Genomic DNA, 19,313 nt, shown 5'->3' with positions numbered 1-19,313 from the left:
AAAAAAAAAAAAAAAAACAAAAACAAAAACAAAAAACAAAAAACAAAAAAACAAAAAACACCCCAGCCAGTGCCTGTAATTAGGCTTCTAATCAGTGTACAACACCTACACAAATGCTTTCATATGCTGGAATATTGCATCCTTACATTTCCTACTGGCTTTATAGCTGGGGAAGTAGAAAGACTGTCTGACTTCTGCAACTGCTGAATAGATTACTATGTTGTTTTAAGCTTCTACAGCCCCTATCTGCACTGATAMTACCTGGTACATAGATTAGAGGAGAGTGGTCCTGGGAGAGGAGTGATGTGCAGTCAGAAAGCACAAAACATAGGAAAAGGGGACAAGATTAGTTGCAGTCTTCTGTTGTCGAACACGGGGTCTTCAGAAGGCAGAAACCTGACGTTAAATTGCAGAGTTAGAAGAAGGCTGAGTTGATCTACCTGGGATTTGAACCTTTGTTTCCAAGAAGAGTAAGGGTAAACATCAGATATGATRTGTAAAGATCATTCGCTTATGCAGGATAAAGGAATTTGATTTTTTTTTTAATAAATCCATGATTTTTTTTTCCACTGGGCTCTGCAGTAGGCCTATCACATATCTGCTCTTTAGTGAGACATGATTTAAATTTCTTTCTTGCCTATGCAGTGATCTTGTGCATATGGATAACCTCTGAGCTAGCTGTGGTTTAACAAAAGGAAGCCCTCAGTTACACCCAGGACACATGCAGCCTGTGTCATGGCACAAGGGATGCATGAAGGACTGTCCTGATATCCCAGGCATGGTCACTCTGGCCATGGCAGACTGTGGCACAGCAGCATTTATTGAAATGTCTCCAGAAGATACTAGAACTTGTGGCTACTCATCTGGCTTAGTAGAGATGACAGAGCTGTGCTAGTCGTTGTCTCTAGAAGGACTCGTAAGAAGGAGACATGCACTGTGGTCTAGAGACTGCTCCTGCAAGCTGATATCAGAGCAGAAGGCTGTATGTTCTTGAACAGCATTGCATGTAGCATATATGGTGCCTTGCTGTCCAATATGTTGGAGGTACTTTYATATAGGATGGTAAGCACAAGCGCATCAGGATATTCAGGCAATAGTTTCTGCCCTGGAGCTTCCAACTGACTTCAATAAGGTGCTACATTCATCTGCTCAAAGGTGGCTTCCAGCCACTCTAGCTTTGCCCTGAGCACTGACTCCTCCAATAGGTGATATGCCCTAGTTGAGGTTGAAGACAGGTAAACAGAAGCATGTTGTTAGGAATTTTTGATGAAACAGTTTCATTTTCAATTTCTTGCACTAATCAATGTCAGATTCTCTTTGCTCGTGTGGGGATTCCTTGAGGCTCAGCTAATGTTATCATATGCATGAAGCAAGTATTCCAGGAGATAGTGCTGGGTGGTCGTTGTGACCTAGGTAAAAAGATTTTTCGGCCCTTTTAAAATCCTCTGTTGCCATTGCAACAACTTGCTACCACCATCACTGGTAGCTGTAGTGATTTGGGATCACTGTGACACAAATCTTCCAAGTTGTGATTCTCTCAGTAAATGCCTTTTTCTTCATAGGTCGCAGTTTTTCATTCTGCCTAGTACAGCCAGGTCTCTTCACCTTCAGGAAAAGACCCTTAATCTGTAAGTAGGATGGCTGGACATTTCCCTCAGTCTACATGATCCCATTCTTATCTTAACTAGGGCAGCCATACTTAGAGAGACCAGAGGCACAGCAAGGCAGGTTGAGTTGGTGAAGCTACACACTGGCAGATATAAAAGCAGATGGCATCCGTTATGTGTGATATGCACATAAAATTTAGCAAAGCAATTTATAAAGTTGCCTTTCAGATTATCTGATGTGATTACCAGAAAAATCTATTATGCTGCCTTTAAGAAAACCACAGATTGTTCATCTAAGCAGTATGGCCCATTTCTAATCCAGAAATAACCAATAGTACCYCAAAAGCAGCCCAAAGAAAATTTTGGAAAGAAGCAATCTTAGGAATGWATGAGTCAAGATGCAGCAAAAGGACACAGGGACCTCTTAGGAAGTTTAGTCAGCATGAAAGCGACATGATACATGACTGACTGCTGTCTCTGAAGCAAACAAACACAAAACATTCTCAGTGATAACTTTWAAAAAAGGAATAAAAAGGAGGGTGTGATAYTATTACAAGTAATTGCTGTGCCAGYTGTGAGAAAGCAGAGAAAGCCTTGAAATCACTGAAAAAGTAGAAGATCCTCACCCTCAAAAACACTGCTGGAACTTCAACAACATCCTAGGAAGAAAAAGATAGCATGGAGAGCTTGTCTTCATTATGTGTTGTTCAGGAGAACATAAAGTGAAAAATGAACATCATGGTCTAGCAGACCCTGGTGAMGTCCATGACTTCTCAGCCAGGTTTCACTTACTGGGACTCCTAGGTCATAGCTACAAGTTTTGCAGAAGATCCCAGAGAGATTCATATTCAAGAAGGAGCGGTTGCAGAGTAGTTTTCTGGAAGATCTGACCAAACTAAAGTACCTGTGATGATGGACCAGTAGGGGTGTTTAGGATAGGCATCAAGAAATTTTTCTCAAAACAAACTTTGCTGCTTCAAGAGAATAAGAARACTGATGTTTTCCTCTTTGACCCAAGGAGCCAGCACTTTCTGGAAATCCAGTGTCCTGTAGAAGTTGTCAAGACTTTTCATAGGGGTATTGTTGTAGCAGCCGAAACAAAGGATCTGGTGTGAGCTTGGGGCCTGGAGGGGTGCAGACACAGCCCCTACCCTGGTCTTGCCATCAGTCCCACTGCCACGCTTCCGGGAGCGGTAGAGAATCTAAGAATGGATCTTCTTTCACACTGGGAAGAGACTACTCRGTAAGATGTTGCAGTAGCCGATGTAGATAGTGACTTCTCCACATCAGCTAAGCTGCACATACTTGTCTTGACTGTATTTTTCTTTCAGATGGTCATTTTACAGGCTGAAAACTGGAACGTGGCTTTGGCATTGTGTCAGAAGACAGTGTTTTCAAAAGCAGCGTGTTTTGTAGCTGAGAAACTCTTGACATTTTACTGCAACAGCTTGAGCAAAGGATTGACCTTTATATAATGTATAAATACATTCTGTACATGAAAAAAGGTGTAAATTCAACTGAAATACATGGAATATTTTAATTCTTCTTTTTCTTCTTTTTCCCACAGAACATCTTATAAAGTCTTAAGAGAAGTACTAATGGAAGGCCCTTTGCAAACGTCCATGCATCTGTGCCACGAAAATGGTCAGTGGATGTCACAATTACCACAAAATCTCTGGGATATTCCTCTCTATAACTTATCTCTTCCAGGTAAAGATTAACTTTTGTTCTCTGCTGCTGTTCTAGTAACATGTCGTTTAAGCATTGAAACATCTTGTTTGTTCCATTTCAGGATGACTCTATTTATCATTTGGGTCAGTGTGTGGGAAAAGCATCTGGGGGAGTGTTTGTGTGATGCACCAGTGTGTATGTGAGTGTTTCAGTCTACAAGGGTKGGGGTTTTTTTTGATGGGGAGGTGAAAAAGGATTTTTTTGAGGGAATGGAAAAAAGAGGGGACTTCTTTCAAAAGTCATTGTGCATCATCTTGTGAGACCAAAGGTAATAATCCGAGCATTWGTCTGTCTGGGCTTGGTGAGATTTTTCTGTTATGTGGCTGCTATTTGATACATACTAAAATGGTTCAAAAAGGAGAGAATTTTACCTTACTTGTTTCTTTATAGAGTTTAAAATAGGCTGGGAAGGTATGAAAAGGGCAAGATGTGGCTTTTAATTAATGTATGTTTTTATTAATATAAAGTCTGACTTCATTGCATCATCACTGGCAACTGTTTCTGAAAAATGGATTTATCCTAGTACGAGTAAATACAGTTGTATCATAGCTGGTGACCTCATTGGTACTACTCTCAGATTTATGCACCACTAACCTTTCTTTGGTTATACTATTGGTTCTCTCTGTTACCTTGAACTGAATYTGTTTTTCATTCAGTGTGAAGAAATTACAAGAGAACCAGTGGCATTTGGGAAGGCACTGGAGAAATGTTAGCTCTCGAGTGATTCACTTTGCCTTCACAATGATGCTTAATAAAACGTCTAGCCCACATTTTCTCTTACACTTTTAGATGAGATATAGGTAGTTTGAGTGGAAAGCAGCACAGCATGTAGATGGGAGTTCTATGGAGGTGGCTGGTTGTGAAGTTAGAGGCAAGATCCTAGATTAACTTCAGCAAAGACATATGTTTAGAAATGCTGGGAGAATCAGTTCTTGTCTTCAGTGGGTCTCCAGGGAGGACCTTAGAAATGTACTTTTAAAGGACCGCTTTTCTGCTCTCCATGGACTAATGGAGGGTAACTAACACTGAAAAACAGAATCTTATTTCACAGTATTTTTTCAGATGCTTAATTTAAATCGATGTTAAACAGCAAAGCAAGTGGACCTCTCAGTTGCTGAAGTTTCAGGAGTTTGAGGTGATATAATTCCATTTGTTGGAATTACAGCAAAAGGSAACAAGATGGCTTGACCCACAACTATTCAGCTCAGTGGGGATGAGTGTTAGTTTTGAGTAAAACCTATGTAAAAGTACTCGAGTACAGATAGGATAAAGAGAATCTAGATTTCTTATTTAACCAACAAGAGCAGAAAATAGATACCTATCTCTATATGTGACAGAAAAACAAAGGTCCAGTTCTCCTCTTTTTTTTCTATTCCTCTTACAAAAAAACTTTAAAAATTAGTAGTGTGCTTAGTGTTTTTGTGATGGAAAACGAACCATATTATTTCTAACRAGCTTTTAGACTAGCTTTCAAGATGCTGTTTCCTGAATGTTGTAGAAAACTGAGAGCCTGCTGATGTGTACCTCTGGCTGATTTCCTGGCTCTTTTTATAACAGTGACCTCTTTCTCMTGAACATTTGTTTTGCACATTTGCTAATTTTGAGATGGGATTGCTGCTTAATTTGTAAGTTGTATACGTTGTTCTAGTTCTTGTGATACTTTCTGAATTAGGCTTGTTTAAACCTGCAGGAGGTTGCAGAGAGAATAGGCAGGAAGGAAAAGAATAGTTGAAGGCAAGCCAATAGTTCAGAGGACTCTTACATAGCATTGCAGGCTATCTAACTTGGAAGATTTGCTGCCTCTCCAGTTGACCTAAAACTGGTTTGGCCTGAGTTGGAACAAACCAGATCAAGACCAACCAGATCCAGACAGCTCCAGCAGGTTTTCAGAGGGAGCAATGACTGTGGGAAGCCCCACTKAGAAATGGAGGTTACTCACGTCCCTGCAGAAGCCAAGCCTGCCCTTCTTGTCCGCGGGGAATGAGAAAGCATCATGTCCCGGGGTGCGTCCCAGAAGAAACACCAGSCTCCATGGGTCAGAACAGAGAAGACACCAGGGCCTGCAAGAAACTTGAGAAAACGCATTCAGAAAACRCGGTAGGAAGACAGAGGCAATTCCCCGTCATTAATGCTGTGTTGCATCAGGTCCAGCCCTGCGCTGCCAAGGCAATATCGTTTTCTGAAGCTGCCTGATTTGGTGCTAGCTCATTCTCTCTGCCTCGTATTGTGTGATGCTGTGGATATACCCATCTTCCTTTTATCACTGCAACTCGCTGACATCGCGAAAACCAGACTCCTAAATTAAAGTTAACTATCCATAGGCTGACTGGCATCAGTAGACACAACAACTTGATGCGAATCATGTTAACTTCCCTCAGACTTGGATTTGGTCCATTGGTATTTAATGATTCGACTCTCGCAACTTTTAAAACAAACTTCTTTGTTTGAATTCTGTTATTATAGATCTTTGATCTGYAACAATCTCAGTTTGGGCTTTTAAGCAGGAAATTAGGAAAAAAACAGCTTTTAAAAAGTGAAAAAAAAAAACAGAGTAAGCCATTAAACTATTATTAACTGCTTCAAAGAGTTTTCTTTATTTCAGATACAGTCTTGCTCTTTTCCTTTGATGGCCACTTGAGGTATTGCCGTTGGCACCAGTAAGACTGACCTTTCAATAAGGCAGTTTCAGCATCAGTGAACAACTTGTTTGTCAGAAGGCTTAAAAACCAAAATGATATGCAAATTCTCTACAGATACTCCATAATAATTCCAGTAAGTCACTTCATGGAGTTGTTAGCTGTTCTTACCTATGCTTTACAAAAACTGAAGAAATAATGGAATAAAATACCAGCAAAATCACCGGCTGCCTGTCCTGAAGAAATTGTAATTTGCAGCAGAGATTCAGTTAAAGATGATATAAGAGATACATGAAATTTATTCAGACTTTTTTTGAAGTCAAAGGTTTGCACAGGCTATACTCTGCTTGACTGTGATRCTTAACCTGCCCCTGTGTTTTGGGCATGTGATGAAGCAATGTTCTTCAGTTCCCTGTGCTGGAAAGAGTCAGGTAATTCTGAAGTCTACCAAAAGATAGATTGTGACCATCTGTTACATGTAAACTTAGACCGGGGTTTGTGTCTGAAACCTTCAAGCATCTACGTCTCTCCATTGTCTGTGTAGGGGTGTTTGCTCCAGGAGGGCATTTTTGCTACATATGTAAAATACAAAGCTTAGAGTGCCAAGTTAGATGGAGTTGGCCCCATTAAAGGTGTAAGAAGATGAATTTCACCCTTCAGTCTTGGTTCTATGTATTYTCCTGTGCAAAGATGATGGGCTTGGAGTAGGAAATCCTGCATTTGAACAACTTTGAAATCTGGGCAAATTCCAGATAGATTCAATCTTCAGCTCATAGAGCTGTTCATAAAATGGTAAGGTTGKAAGGGACTTCTGGAGGTCATCTAGTCCAACCCTCAGCATAGCCCCGTRTGGGGATTGAACCCATGACCTTGGCATTAGCAGCACCAGACTCTAACCAACTGAGCTAAACCTGCTGTTTGTTCCCTGCAAAAAAACTAGTTTTCACATCAAGATAACTGTTTCAGTGGAAGATGCTAGTCAAAAATGGTAACTTTAATACAGCTTGTTGAGGCAAATCTCMGCAATGGTGTATAGTTTGGATGGGAACTACCTTATCAAGAAAAATTGAAAAGCCTCAGTGCCTTTCCTTCACCASGATTTCACACTAAGCTATCAATGTCAAGTGACTGACCTCTGTAGAAGAGTCTACCTTTTCACCACAACTAGATAGGCTATTAGGCAATATACTTGCATATTTTGGTAATGAGGTAGCATGTCAGCTGTGTGCATGCAATGTGACTGTGTATCGTGCTATTTGAGGAGTTAGGAGATGACATTCACTTCACATTTATTTTTGCATTTTACAGGGAGTCATGACACTATGACTTACTGCTTGGATAAAAACTCTRCTGTTAGTGACAATGAATCAAAGCTGGTGAATTTTTTAAATAAATGTATGCCCTGCATTGTGCATCCTATTATTATGAAGTGGTCCACAACTCAGGTAATTATTGTCCGGCATTCTCAAACTTGAACAAATTTGAAGTTTGTGTTGCAGTGATGACAGTGTTCATGTTCTCCTGTATGCCGATGAAAGAATACATTGCTGCCTAGAAATGTGTCACTAAGAAATACTAGGAAATACTGTTTTGGGGGTTTATGTTAAGTAACACTGGTCAAAAAAAAATCTATCTATCTATCTATCTATCTATATATATAAACAAGCATGCAATACATACCCAATCTTCTTTTGTAAGGACATAAATGAAAATGTTGTTTAAAACTGGCCAATTGTATGTAGAAACTCATGTTTCTGTTATGTTTATTATTACTATAGATAACATATAATACTGCTGTATTCAAAAGATGTTAGAGGTAAAAGGATTTTTCTCTTTTTTTTGCTTGGTAATACTTGCAAGGTAATACTTGTCATTTCTGCTGTCACTATTGTGTAAGAAGTCAGTTGTTCTCCCCTGCTTTGTTGTACAGTCAGCAACAGTGACAAAATTCTTATTTAAGATCTCCCCCTCCCCCTTATGGATTAAGAGAACRATCGTGTGGAACCCCACATAAGTCTTAATTCATTTTTTAAAATTACTACATTTAAAGTTAGCAATTATCTCTTCCTGTTCCTCACAAGTGTATTGTTAAAGACAGAATTGGGGAATCACAAATTAAACTAGAGCTTTTGAAGATATTTCTAAAGAACTAGATGCTTTTGAAGATTTTTCTAAAGAACAGACTTTCAGGGCATCAAAGAGCTATCAAAAACCTATTCACTTTTGTTCTTATTGAAGAAATAGTTCATTATTAGTGAATTAAAACTGAATAATTGATAAATGGCAATAATTATGCCTAGTYTTCTTGTGTTGTGTTTGAGCATCCCTGGCAAACTGGGGTCTTAGATGCTACGACATGTCAAATACGTAACAGAAGTAATCAACTGATATGGAATGGCACTCTTTTATCACAGTGTCTTTCCTTGAACTGCTTTTTGCTTTATGACTTTTAAGCTACTGAAAGATTTAGATACCTACTGACTCGTAGGTTGCTGGCTGATGGAGTGACCTTGATGGAGACAAATAAGCTCCTTGTATCATTACAGTCCTTTTCTGGTCTGAACCCAACTTGCTGAGCTGGAAACAGCCCAGCACTAATTGGAGAAAGGCATGGCTGCAGTCCTGCCCCTCCTTAGTGTTTCGGTGCTCAGGTCATGTTTGCAAGGAGGTGACTCCACACACTGCTATCCAGACTACAGATCAAGAAACCCTACCCGTGGTAGGACCCACATATTCCTGGATGTCCCAATTTCTAGGTGATGTCTAACTACAGTTCTGGCTGTCGTGCCAGTCCAGAAGTGCAAATCGTTTCTGTACAATGGCTATGATATGAAGATACTCAAGGCAGCTTTGTAGCTTCCACTCTTGCCCTAGATGTCTAACATGAGATTATAGCACTAAGCAGCATCACCACCTAAGGCCTTTTCTTAAATTTGTCTCTAGGGGGGATATTCACACTATTCAATTTACTATCTAAATTCAGGTGATCAGTTAAGGAGTCTAACCTCTCTGTTTTTTTCCATTAAGTCAACAAAAAGAAAGAAATTTGTCCAAAGTGCAATTCAGAGCAGCTAATTAGTCTGGTGCTCAGATTGCTTTGTAGAGAAGCCCTCACAGAATGGTTGAGGTTGGAAGGGACCTCTGCAGATCACCTAGTCCAACCCCCCCTGCTCAAGCAGCATCACCTAGACCACATTGCGCAGGATTGTATCCAGGAGGGTTTTGAATATCTCCAGAGAAGGAGACTCCACAGCCTCTCTGGGCAGCCTGGTCCAGTGCTCTGTCACTCTCTCAGGAAAGAAGTTCTTTCTCATATTCAGGCAGAACTTCCTGTATTTCRGTTCATGCTCCTTGCCTCTTGTCCTGTTTGTTGGCACCACTGAAAAGAGTCCAGCCCCATCCTCTTGACACCCTCCTATAAGGTATTTATGCACATTGATAAGATCCCCCCTCAGTCTTCTCTTCTCCAGGCTAAACAGGCTCTCGCAGCCGTTTCTCATATCTCTGGTCCTCTAATCATCTTTGTAGCCCTACACTGGACGCTCTCCTTGCTCTCTCTGTATAGGTCTCTTTCTCTCATGGCTACAAAGGTTATATATGRCCTAGTCATACACAGAGAGCTCCAGTGCACTGCGAGCAATTATGGGCTCGGCATGCACCACTCCTGCAACTTTTTCACCCTGAAGGAGCCAGAGCAGGGCCTGCAGGCAGGGAAGGGAGCTGCTGCTAGCTCCTGCGGGGCTGCTGGCCTTAGCACTTGCAGCAGCTGCGCTCCGGGGTGCATGGGGCTGCACGGGGCTGCACCCTGGCTCTGCAGCTCAGACACCACCTAGGGAGATTAAACTCCCAAAAGCCTAAGAATGGAARGTTAGAAAGCACGTTTGGTTAAAGTTAGGCAGGGTGAACATCCTGCAGTGTACCTAAGCACTGTTGTGGCACTAAAACTAACAATGTAGTTATTCAGGCTCAATGTCTTGTATTCATTTAGCTTTAGTGGAATACCTACTGACTTAAAACAGTACAATGTTCTTTCTTAAAGTGTTGTTCATACAAGCAGGTTGAACTGAGACAAATGAGTTTTTAAAMRTATTTAAACTGATCCTMTTTTATTGTGCAAATAAAAGAGACRTAATTTGGGACTTTTTGTCCTGGAAGCTCGGCTATATCATCTGTTCTATTCAGCCCTCAAAGCAAGGAGGACAGGTCTAAGGCAAAGTTAAAATAGTATAGGACTTCTGTTCTACAGGACTCCTACCAGATAATTCCAACTTTTTGATAGACTTTATCCTAAAAAAGAATGATAGCCAATACTTCTTTTTCCCCATTTTTATTTTTTCTTCAGTTGAGGATCTGTGAGCTCCACAGAGACAACCACTATAGCATCTTTGATCTAATAAAATAAATACAGCATTTCTAAGATGCTGATCCTGCAGTTTCTGACGATATGAATAGTTTTGTGAACAGTGAGTGTGTGCTTATGCACAGGTTAATGGATCTTAAACTTGCAGAACGCAGCAAAGGCAGAGGTCTGAAATGAGTCTGATCTTTACCTGGGGCATATTCCGCAGGGCTATTAGAATCCCTCATGTCGAATAGTATGAGAAGTCAAAGTTGCGACTTGGTGCCATATGGTGTCATTTTAAAGATGAAAGACCTAGGAAAAATGTCACAGGGCCAACTTCACCTCCTTCTTTCAGTTTCTGAAATAAAGGAACATATTCCTTCCAAACTCTCAGGATCTTTGTTTTCTGTTTAAMCATTCAGGAACTGAGTGTGACAGARCAACTCGAGGCCGGAGTTAGGTACTTGGATTTTAGAATTGCCCACAAGGCTAATGATCTGTCTTCGGATTTGTACTTCGTGCATATGCTTTACACAACTGTTACGGTTCAGGTATTGTCCTTACCTTTGGAATAAAACATATATATATATACATACATACATACATACATATATATATATTAAAAAAAAATATATATATATATATAAAAGATATATAAAGATAGTGCTGCTTATTTTATTTAAAAACCGAACCATCTCACTCTGAGTATGCTGGCCCAAGGTAGGTTATTTATTTTCCTAATGTGAGGACTTCAAACTAGAAAATATCTGCAGGGCTGGTTGTTGGACTAGAATTTAGTTTCAACACTTGCCAGTAACATTTCAGCACCAGACAATTTCTCATCCTCAGTCACGATCATYCTGATCATTGCTGTGCCTTGCTCTCTGCCACCAGCCATTTATCAAGCAGCTGATGTTTCCAGTACTGTCCAGGGACAATCCTGTTTCTCTAGTAAGGAGAAAGGTTATTAAAAAGATGTTAAATGCCTAATAAAAATCACAGAAAAAAAATTAAGGAAAAAGTATTTCACTGAAAGGCAGAGACAAGTTTTCACTCCATGATCCGCCATTAGAAATTACTGTGTYGCTCTTCTGCGTGTGCTCTCTCACTGAGGACTAGGTTACATTTTCTTTGAATATGCTGGGATCTGTACAGTCAATTTGAGTCTGAGCCCTTTGCATCTTAACATTTCATGCTGATTGGCATGTTCCTATAAACTCTGACTACACAGCATGTATTTGCATTTGTATGACTAATTGCATGTGTTCTACAAGAAGAWCTCCTTTCCTGGAACAAATGGGGAACCAGGTCCTCTTGTGACTGAGCAAGCATAAATCTCTTCCTAGTTTCTGAGTTTGCCACTAACACATTCTTTGTCCTTAAAAAAGATTGGGAAGATGAGTTTACTGCTAACCTGCCCCGCTGAAGTAGAAGATTYATGGATATTATAAAAATGCAAAGCCACTAAATATACCAGGCTGGACTCATGCCCAGAGCAAATCAGCACTGCTCTGCCGAAAGCGATTTGTCCTGGCRTGTATCTCTGTGGGACGTCTTGTGGACTGCCAGACAGCCGTTCTCCAAAACCCTACACTGATTTTTTTTTATTACTGTGATTCTGCCCTGTCATGAATGCTCCGTTTGTTTCACTTCCTTTCCATTGCATATTACAGAATATTTTCTAAGTTGCCATAATTCTCTTTTGTAGGATATTCTGTGTGAAGTCTTAAAGTGGTTGGAAACTCATCCTCAGGAAGTTGTTATCTTAGCCTGCAGGAATTTTGATGGATTAACCAAGAAGCTTCACTGTCATCTCATTGCCTGTATAAAAGAGATTTTCCAGTGCAAACTGTGTCCCAGAAATGTAAGTATGAGATCTTTTTTTCCTCCTTTTTCTTTAAAGGATGATATAATACATTATGAAGAGATATTTAACTGATTCAGGCTTTTTATATAGTTTCTACCTTTGCCTCCAGCAAGTGTTACTTGCTGGATCAGAGATAAGGTCTTAATAAGTGTCCTTCCCTAGATGACTGGGGTTTCACTCACTCAAAGTAGGAGATGAAACAAACCCACATACCATGGTGTGGAGGAGGGAACTACTGACTTGTGGGACAAAAAAGGGACACAGCTGCCATCCGCTGTTCTGTCTGAGTTTTGCAAAAAAGAAAAAAAAAAGAAGAAGAAGGGAAAAAAAAAAAAAAAAACTATTGTTATAAAGTCCAGACTATGGAAAGGGTATTCAGTCCCAGCTGGAATTTACTTCCTTGTCCTGTTGATAGGATTCAAAGCAATCCCTGTTCTGCCTTTTTACAGCAATAACTGTGCAATGGAATTTAGCTTTTTAGAATAACCTAGGTTGGAAGTGATCTCTAGAGGTCATCTGATCCAACCCCACCAYGCAATACAGGACCAGCTTCAAAGTTAGAGCAGGTTACTCAGGGCCCTGTCTGGTCCAACCTTGAACAACTCCAAGGGTGGCGATTCTACAACCTCTCTGTGCAGCCTGGTGCAGTTTGACCAYTTTCTCAGTGAAGTGACTGCTTTCTTACTTCTAATCAGAATTTCTCTTGCTTCAGCTTGTATCTATCTGCTGCCTTTTACCCTTTTGCTATGCATGTCTGAGGAGAGTCTTGCTCTGTCTTCTCTACATCCAYCCATTAAATATTCGCAGACAGCAATGAGGTCCATCCATAGTCTTCTCCAGGCTGAACAGATCSGTTTCTCTTAGCCCATCCTCAGATGTTGTGCTCTAACCCCCAGTCACCTTGGCTGCCTGCCATTGGACTTGCTCCAGTATGTCAATGACTTTTTTGCTCTGGGAAAGCCCAAACAATACACAGTACTYGAGAGACACTAACTCAAGTGCTGCATAGAAGGGAAGAATTTGTTCTCTTGACTTGTTGTGTGTGTCCTTACTAATATAGCAGAGTCAGAAGTTGGCCTTTTTCACAAGGATGCATTGCTGCCCAGTGTTTGACATGTTGTCCAAAAGGAACTCTGTGTCCTTTTCTGCAGAGCTGCTTTCTAGCCACTTGACCCCCACCTGCCCTGGTGCAGGGGGTTATTCCATCCTAGGTGCAGGACCTGGCTTTTGTTGAACTTTGTGAGGTTCCAGTTAGCCCATTTCTCCAGCCTGTTGAGGTCCCTCCAAATAGCAGCCATTCCAGTGCATTTTTTGTTTCTAATGCTTGTGCCAACCCTACAATGTGGCTATCTAGTGCTCTTTTTTTTTTTTTTTTTTTTTTTTTTTTTTTTGGAGTTAGTGTACGCCATAAGCTATAGCAGATTTTTCTGCATGCTGCTGTGTCAGTTTGTGCCACCTGTAAGCCAGAAGAGGCAGCAGATAAACGACAGGGTCAGTCTCTACTTTCTGAATCAGGCTCTCACTGCTACAGTTGCTAGCAAGGTACTAATTGGTACCAAGGTTTATGCGCCGTACACGTGTTCACTACTTGAGAATGGGCTGACAACAAGTGCTGTTGTCACACAACAACTGCATTGGTGGCGTTGACTGACTGGACTTCAGCTGGAGTTGACCTTCCAACCAGCCTAATGTGCTTTCATTTGCTGAAACCTGAGGCAAAACCTTAATAKAAATAGTCAAAAATTATTTGTTAAATTCTAGGAACTTAATCATCTTCCTCTATATACTATATGTGGGAGCTTTTAGCAGTTAAACAATTAACATTTCAAAGATGTACAGGAACAGAGAGTTTTCTCTGAAGACACGAAGGGTACAGGATAATGATGAACCTGGTTGCGATTCGAATTAAGCCTTTGAAGTTAGTACATCACTAACGGGCTGAGCATTATCATTTCAARGCATTTTGTACAGCAAAATTGTACAATTAAACTAGAACAATTCTCAGCAAAATTAGAGGATTCTGATTTAAATTTGCATTTAGACACATGGTTAGTTCTGAAAGTTACTACTTGTAAGAGGGGCAAGCTGTTGCTGAGTTTGTTGAACAAAGGTGATAACACATGGTTTGAAATGACCTGACCTGGAAAGGAGACTGTTTCTGAGTGGTGTCCAAAGGGAGGGAGGAAGCGCACTGCAAAGAGAAGTGTTTCCCTAGTGCTTGAAGACTCTGTATTTGTAGGGGGGTCTGTGACCAGCACAACAGATCTTGCTGTATTTCTAAGTGTTAACTTTTGCATGTTAGGCAGCGGCTGGGCTTTTCAAAATCACAAAAATTTCATCTATCCTTCATTGAATACCACGTACTTGTTCATTTTTTTTTTTAACAATCTGTTGGATTTCAAGACCACAGCTCTAGTGTTGTGCAAAAGTAAGTGTCAAAGTACCTATGAAGCAATGTTATAAGCAAACCTCAATATGCAGTACTAGGACAGGCCACAGTGTGACAATATTACATTGTGTTTAAAATTTTATTTGCCTTCACTGTTCCAGTCCTTTGATCTGGATTATTAGGGTTTAAAAATCCCTTGTCAGGCATCTACAGTTTCATTTCTGGTTTTTTTTGCAAGTTAAGTAAGCACCAGTGGTCATGTATACATTTCTGGTAGCTTTTTTTTCTTTCCTTTTTTTTTTTTTTTTTTTTGGCGGGGGTTTGTGGCTGGGAAGGGGCTCTTTCTTACCTTACTTTTGCCCTTAGAAAGGTTCCAAGATGACAGCTATAGTAAAGCAAAGGCTTCTGTCAACCACAGATTTTTGTAGCTTGTGAGTAGCTTGTGCCTTAATTCGTGCAGCATTTTCTGACCTAATTGGACTCGCATGCTCTCTTTCTTGGATGAAGGTAGAGGAATTCCTATGTTCATTAAATCCCTGGCTCTATTAAAATTAAATGAAAAATTTGAAACATTGGCTTTTATTTTATTTAATAATTTAATTGGACTGTAATAAAACCACCATTTCCTTTTCACAAGCAATTTCCTTTTCACCATCAAAATTCTTAAAAATGTTTATTATTTTAATATGTGTGCGTGTGTGTGTATATACATATATATATATACACACACATACATAGTGCAAATAATATAATCAGAGGGCCACAGTTCTGTTTGGTGGCAACCTCTGAGGACTGGACAATTTTATTACACATTTAAATATTTTAATTACAGACTTTTACCAGAATGTCTGTTTTTCTTGGGTTTGTGACTCAATTATCAATTTTAGACACCTTCCCCTTACAGAAATCAGAATTAACACATCTCCATGTACCATTTTGCCTTTAATGAAAAAGTGCATTGTGATAAAAAAAAATTTCATGTTATATAGTCTAAACAGTTCAATTTTCATGACTGTCCAATTATGAAACAGTTGAATCACTTATGTAACAGCTGCCAAAATTATTTCTGGTTCTCTGCATCTATATTCCTATAGCGGAGGGTGTGCAGATTCACCCTCCTCCTACCTCCGTTTACAGAATGTCTGTTTTTGTCTGCCAAATTTATTCAGAGGTGGTATGTGCATGAGTGCGAACACGGGGATGGTTTCCTATCAAACAGGTGTACAAATGTGAAATATGTAMTTTACCTTAGTTGAATTGTTTAAGTAAAGGAGTTTTCCACATACCACTGAAGTTCTCAAGCTCCTATTGCCATTAAGAACCTGGCTGGCATTAAGCAGCTTGTAATGCAGCCAACAGCCTCTCTGGCTACAAGTTTAACAGCATTATTTGAACTGACCAGTGTCTTATTAGCTTGTCTTACTATACGTCACATTTGAGCTTTGGGAAAAATGCTGTAGAGTTATCCTGCAGGTCCCAGCTGACTTCAGCATGGATGCAATTTCTTTCAGGTGGTGCCGACACTACGGACCATGTGGCAGTGTGGCTATCAGGTGATAGTCTCATACGAAGAGGAGACCCTCGTGAAGGAGCACTGTGAACTGTGGCCTGCAATTCCGTACTGGTGGGGAAACAAAACTGCCACTCGTGCGCTTATCCAGTATTTAGAACGTATGAAGCAGATAGGCCGTCCAGGTACGTATGGTGATTCTCTCCGAGGAAACTAGGGGCGCATACAATACTGCAAAACAATTAGAAGTAAGGAGCTGGGAGCTCGCCACATTAAGCAATGTAATAGCCGCTTTTTAAATGCCATATGCACCATATGTTGCTATGTTAGTAAGTGGTCTACTCACCCACAGGTGAGCGCAACGTGTATTTYGTCTTCTCTCATGATGTAAGTATGTGCACAAGCATATGTGCATACACAGACTATGTAACTTGTGGCAGCCACTTCACGTATGTAATCACAGGGAAAAGGGCCCCCTCAACACAAAACAGCTGGAACTCTCATGCCATTAACACTGAATAGAGACCGCTTCCYGATACTAGTGGTTGCTAGTTTTATACCTGTTGAAACAGCTCTTATTATGAGGGAAGTGTATTATACTATCATTTTTGTGAAAATAAATTGCTAAAAGAATGGCACATGAAGACTGTAGCTACATTAGCAAATGGTGGAGCTCAGTAAGAGTTGGTCTGTACAGTGAAACAGTCCGGTCTGTTAGACCTGCTGTTGTCATTTTGGGGAGAGTTCAGTTTGGACTATTAACTTGTCCAGTCCCAGCTGGTGGACTGAAAACCTCATTAAGATGCTGGTGTAGTCTAAGCTGAAAGGAATTGAGTTCATAACCTCTGATGCTGCTCTGTGATGTGAACACAAGGGGTGAGGGAGGGCAGAACTGCTTCAAAAGCATACTCCTGTGATCCAAAGAAAAATGCTAATGTAGATGCACCTTGTGTTCCTGAAAGCTAGTCACCTGGAAGCAACCTTTATAAAACATATTTTACAAAGGAAGACTAGTTAACAGAGAATGTTTAGTCTGCAATGAATAATTTAGATACAGCTCAAACTGGAATGCCTCAGTGCATGAGCTGTGTTTTAATAACTATTAGTATGGCATACAGCTGCAACAAAGGAAGACAATCTACTGAAGTACTTTTAAATACAGTGAATTGATACAGGAAGATCCTAAAGTTAGTATTTTAGTGATTTCCAGAGGAACTAGGTCTGGAGTTAATGCAATGCCAAGCAGTTTACAGTCTTGCCAAAGGAATATTTAATATGTCACCTTCTGATTTTTGTTTCAGAAAGATTCTTTGTAGCAGGGATTAATCTTACTGAAAAYTTAGCATATATTCTTGCACACCCATTTGGATCACTGAAGAAAATGACACTCCAGAATCTTCCATACCTGAAAATCTGGGTAAAGCAACAGTATCCAGGACCAAAAAAAGAATGTATTAACATCATTGCTGGAGACTTCATAGGAAATGATGATTTTGTGAAAGATGTGATAAAACTTAACACAAAAATTAATCCTCCATTATATTGTCACAGCAAAGGGGCTGGAGGAAATACTGTTTCATTCTGTCTTCACCTTTGAAAAACTTTGCATTTAATGTTTCCTGCTTTAAACATCCTAGACTACACAAAGGACCAATTAACTTAAAACTAGGGATGTTTTTAAGACTCAATAAGGGAACTCAGTATCATCAGGATTTAAAAGTCTTTTCAAAGAAAACTGTAGAGACCTTGCTGAAGTTTCTAGAGAACTACAACATAGGTATAATTTATTTGGAGGTGCTTAGTTTCTGCACAGTTGCTAATATTGACAGTCCCAACAAGTTAATCTTGTTTTGATTTATTTTACATTTGAGCAAGAAGGATAAATATAATGTCACTATAGGTATGAATTATTCAGTGATCAGATTTTATTTTTCTTATAATTTCAAATAACTTCAAAGATATTCTGCACAAACTCACAAGCTCTGTTTCTCAGTATTTTATATCAGTGTGAAACTGACTTGTCTGCTTTCATAGTTTGTCTTAAATATATAGTTTTAAAATATTTTTGATGTATCAAAGATAGTTCATCAGCAATCCTATATGACATGATTTTTATGTACATMAATACATCATTAGCATTGGAGGTCTAGAAATGGCAGTACTATTGTGTGCTGAGTGTCAGCTGTGAACCACTTTACTAAAGGGTAGTCACAATATTCTTCATGATTTATAAAAGATGCATATATTTGAAAACTATTGTTACACTTTTTATACATTAATGCCAGTACTACTGTTGATCTCAAGATACTAGAAGTAGGCCCCCAGACAGTTTTGCCCATTGTTTCAGGAGCTGCTAAGGACCCTTTACACAGAAAACAAACACACACCAAACTAGTGCCTAATGTACACAGGGCCTGCTCTAAAAATTCTTGGCTTTTGTCACGCTCATTTGCATTTTATAACTGATTTTCCTTTATCTATCTATTTTAGTAGCTCTAAAGTTATTTTTCATCCCAATAAATGTTTTATGCTTATGCAAAAACTAAGTGCTTTATGCTGCTTTCCACTGCACATTAATTCTATTTCTCTCATTTTTTAATGAACTGTGCAATAATAGATGATCATGAAGGTACGCGAACTGGCAAGTGTCAGGAATGAAATGAAGCAGGTGCTGAATAAAAGTTCAATGTGTACCTTCATCAATATACCTCACTTTTTATATGCACTTTATATGCAAAATCTGAGTTCAGATTTCTGGCAAGATGTTCACATTTGCAGTAGATATTTGCACAAATTTGAAATGAACTGTTACTTGACGTTAAATAATTAAACTTACCTTAGGCTTCTTGAAACGAAAGGCTAAGATGCTACCTCCTCATGCAAGCTCCCACAGTTAATGGCTACGTGGGAGTGAAAACCAAATATTCCATTTAGAATAATGGCTTTTAAAATGCCTTTTTTTACAGTGCTTTTTATCCTTGTTCTCACCTCTGTTTACTTTATGTAGAGCAGTCATTTAATTTGACTTTTTTATGAGTCACCACCTGCATGCAGTGCTATGTTACATATACTCAGAATGTATTTCTGTATATCTTCTGTACCTAAAGTGTCTTCTTACTTTACCTAATAAAGTTTGATCTATTTGTGTAACACAGACTGAAATACAGTTTTGTTTCTCATTTCTGTGGTACTCGTTGTTTTATTGGGTCCCAATCCCAGTAATTCATAACT

General features: G+C 39.5%; 1 protein-coding gene and 1 long non-coding RNA gene across 2 annotated transcripts in view; one reads left to right on the top strand and one right to left on the bottom strand.

Moving 5' to 3' along the window:
- PLCXD1 (phosphatidylinositol specific phospholipase C X domain containing 1) overlaps positions 1–17,874 on the top strand; it is a 19,898-nt gene extending 2,024 nt beyond the window's left edge. The window contains exons 2-7 of the mRNA XM_085321619.1: positions 3,175–3,317; positions 7,283–7,419; positions 10,739–10,867; positions 12,025–12,180; positions 16,084–16,267; positions 17,384–17,874. Coding sequence (XP_085177745.1) covers positions 3,206–3,317; positions 7,283–7,419; positions 10,739–10,867; positions 12,025–12,180; positions 16,084–16,267; positions 17,384–17,679 — 1,014 coding nt within the window. The 5' untranslated portion in view covers positions 3,175–3,205 and the 3' untranslated portion in view covers positions 17,680–17,874. The remainder of the gene's footprint in view (positions 1–3,174; positions 3,318–7,282; positions 7,420–10,738; positions 10,868–12,024; positions 12,181–16,083; positions 16,268–17,383) is intronic.
- On the bottom strand, positions 15,496–19,229 carry LOC146586302 (uncharacterized). Its single transcript, XR_014897830.1, has 2 exons — positions 18,919–19,229; positions 15,496–16,313 (listed from the first exon to the last, which is right to left on the bottom strand). It is a non-coding gene; the product is annotated as an uncharacterized LOC146586302 (long non-coding RNA).
- Between the last annotated feature and the right edge of the window lie 84 nt (positions 19,230–19,313).

Source organism: Rhea americana, unplaced genomic scaffold, assembly GCF_003343005.1.
Source record: "Rhea americana isolate MKP2758 unplaced genomic scaffold, rheAme1 scaffold_7, whole genome shotgun sequence".
Lineage (NCBI taxonomy): Eukaryota > Metazoa > Chordata > Aves > Rheiformes > Rheidae > Rhea > Rhea americana.
This window is presented reverse-complemented; position numbering and strand designations above follow the sequence as displayed.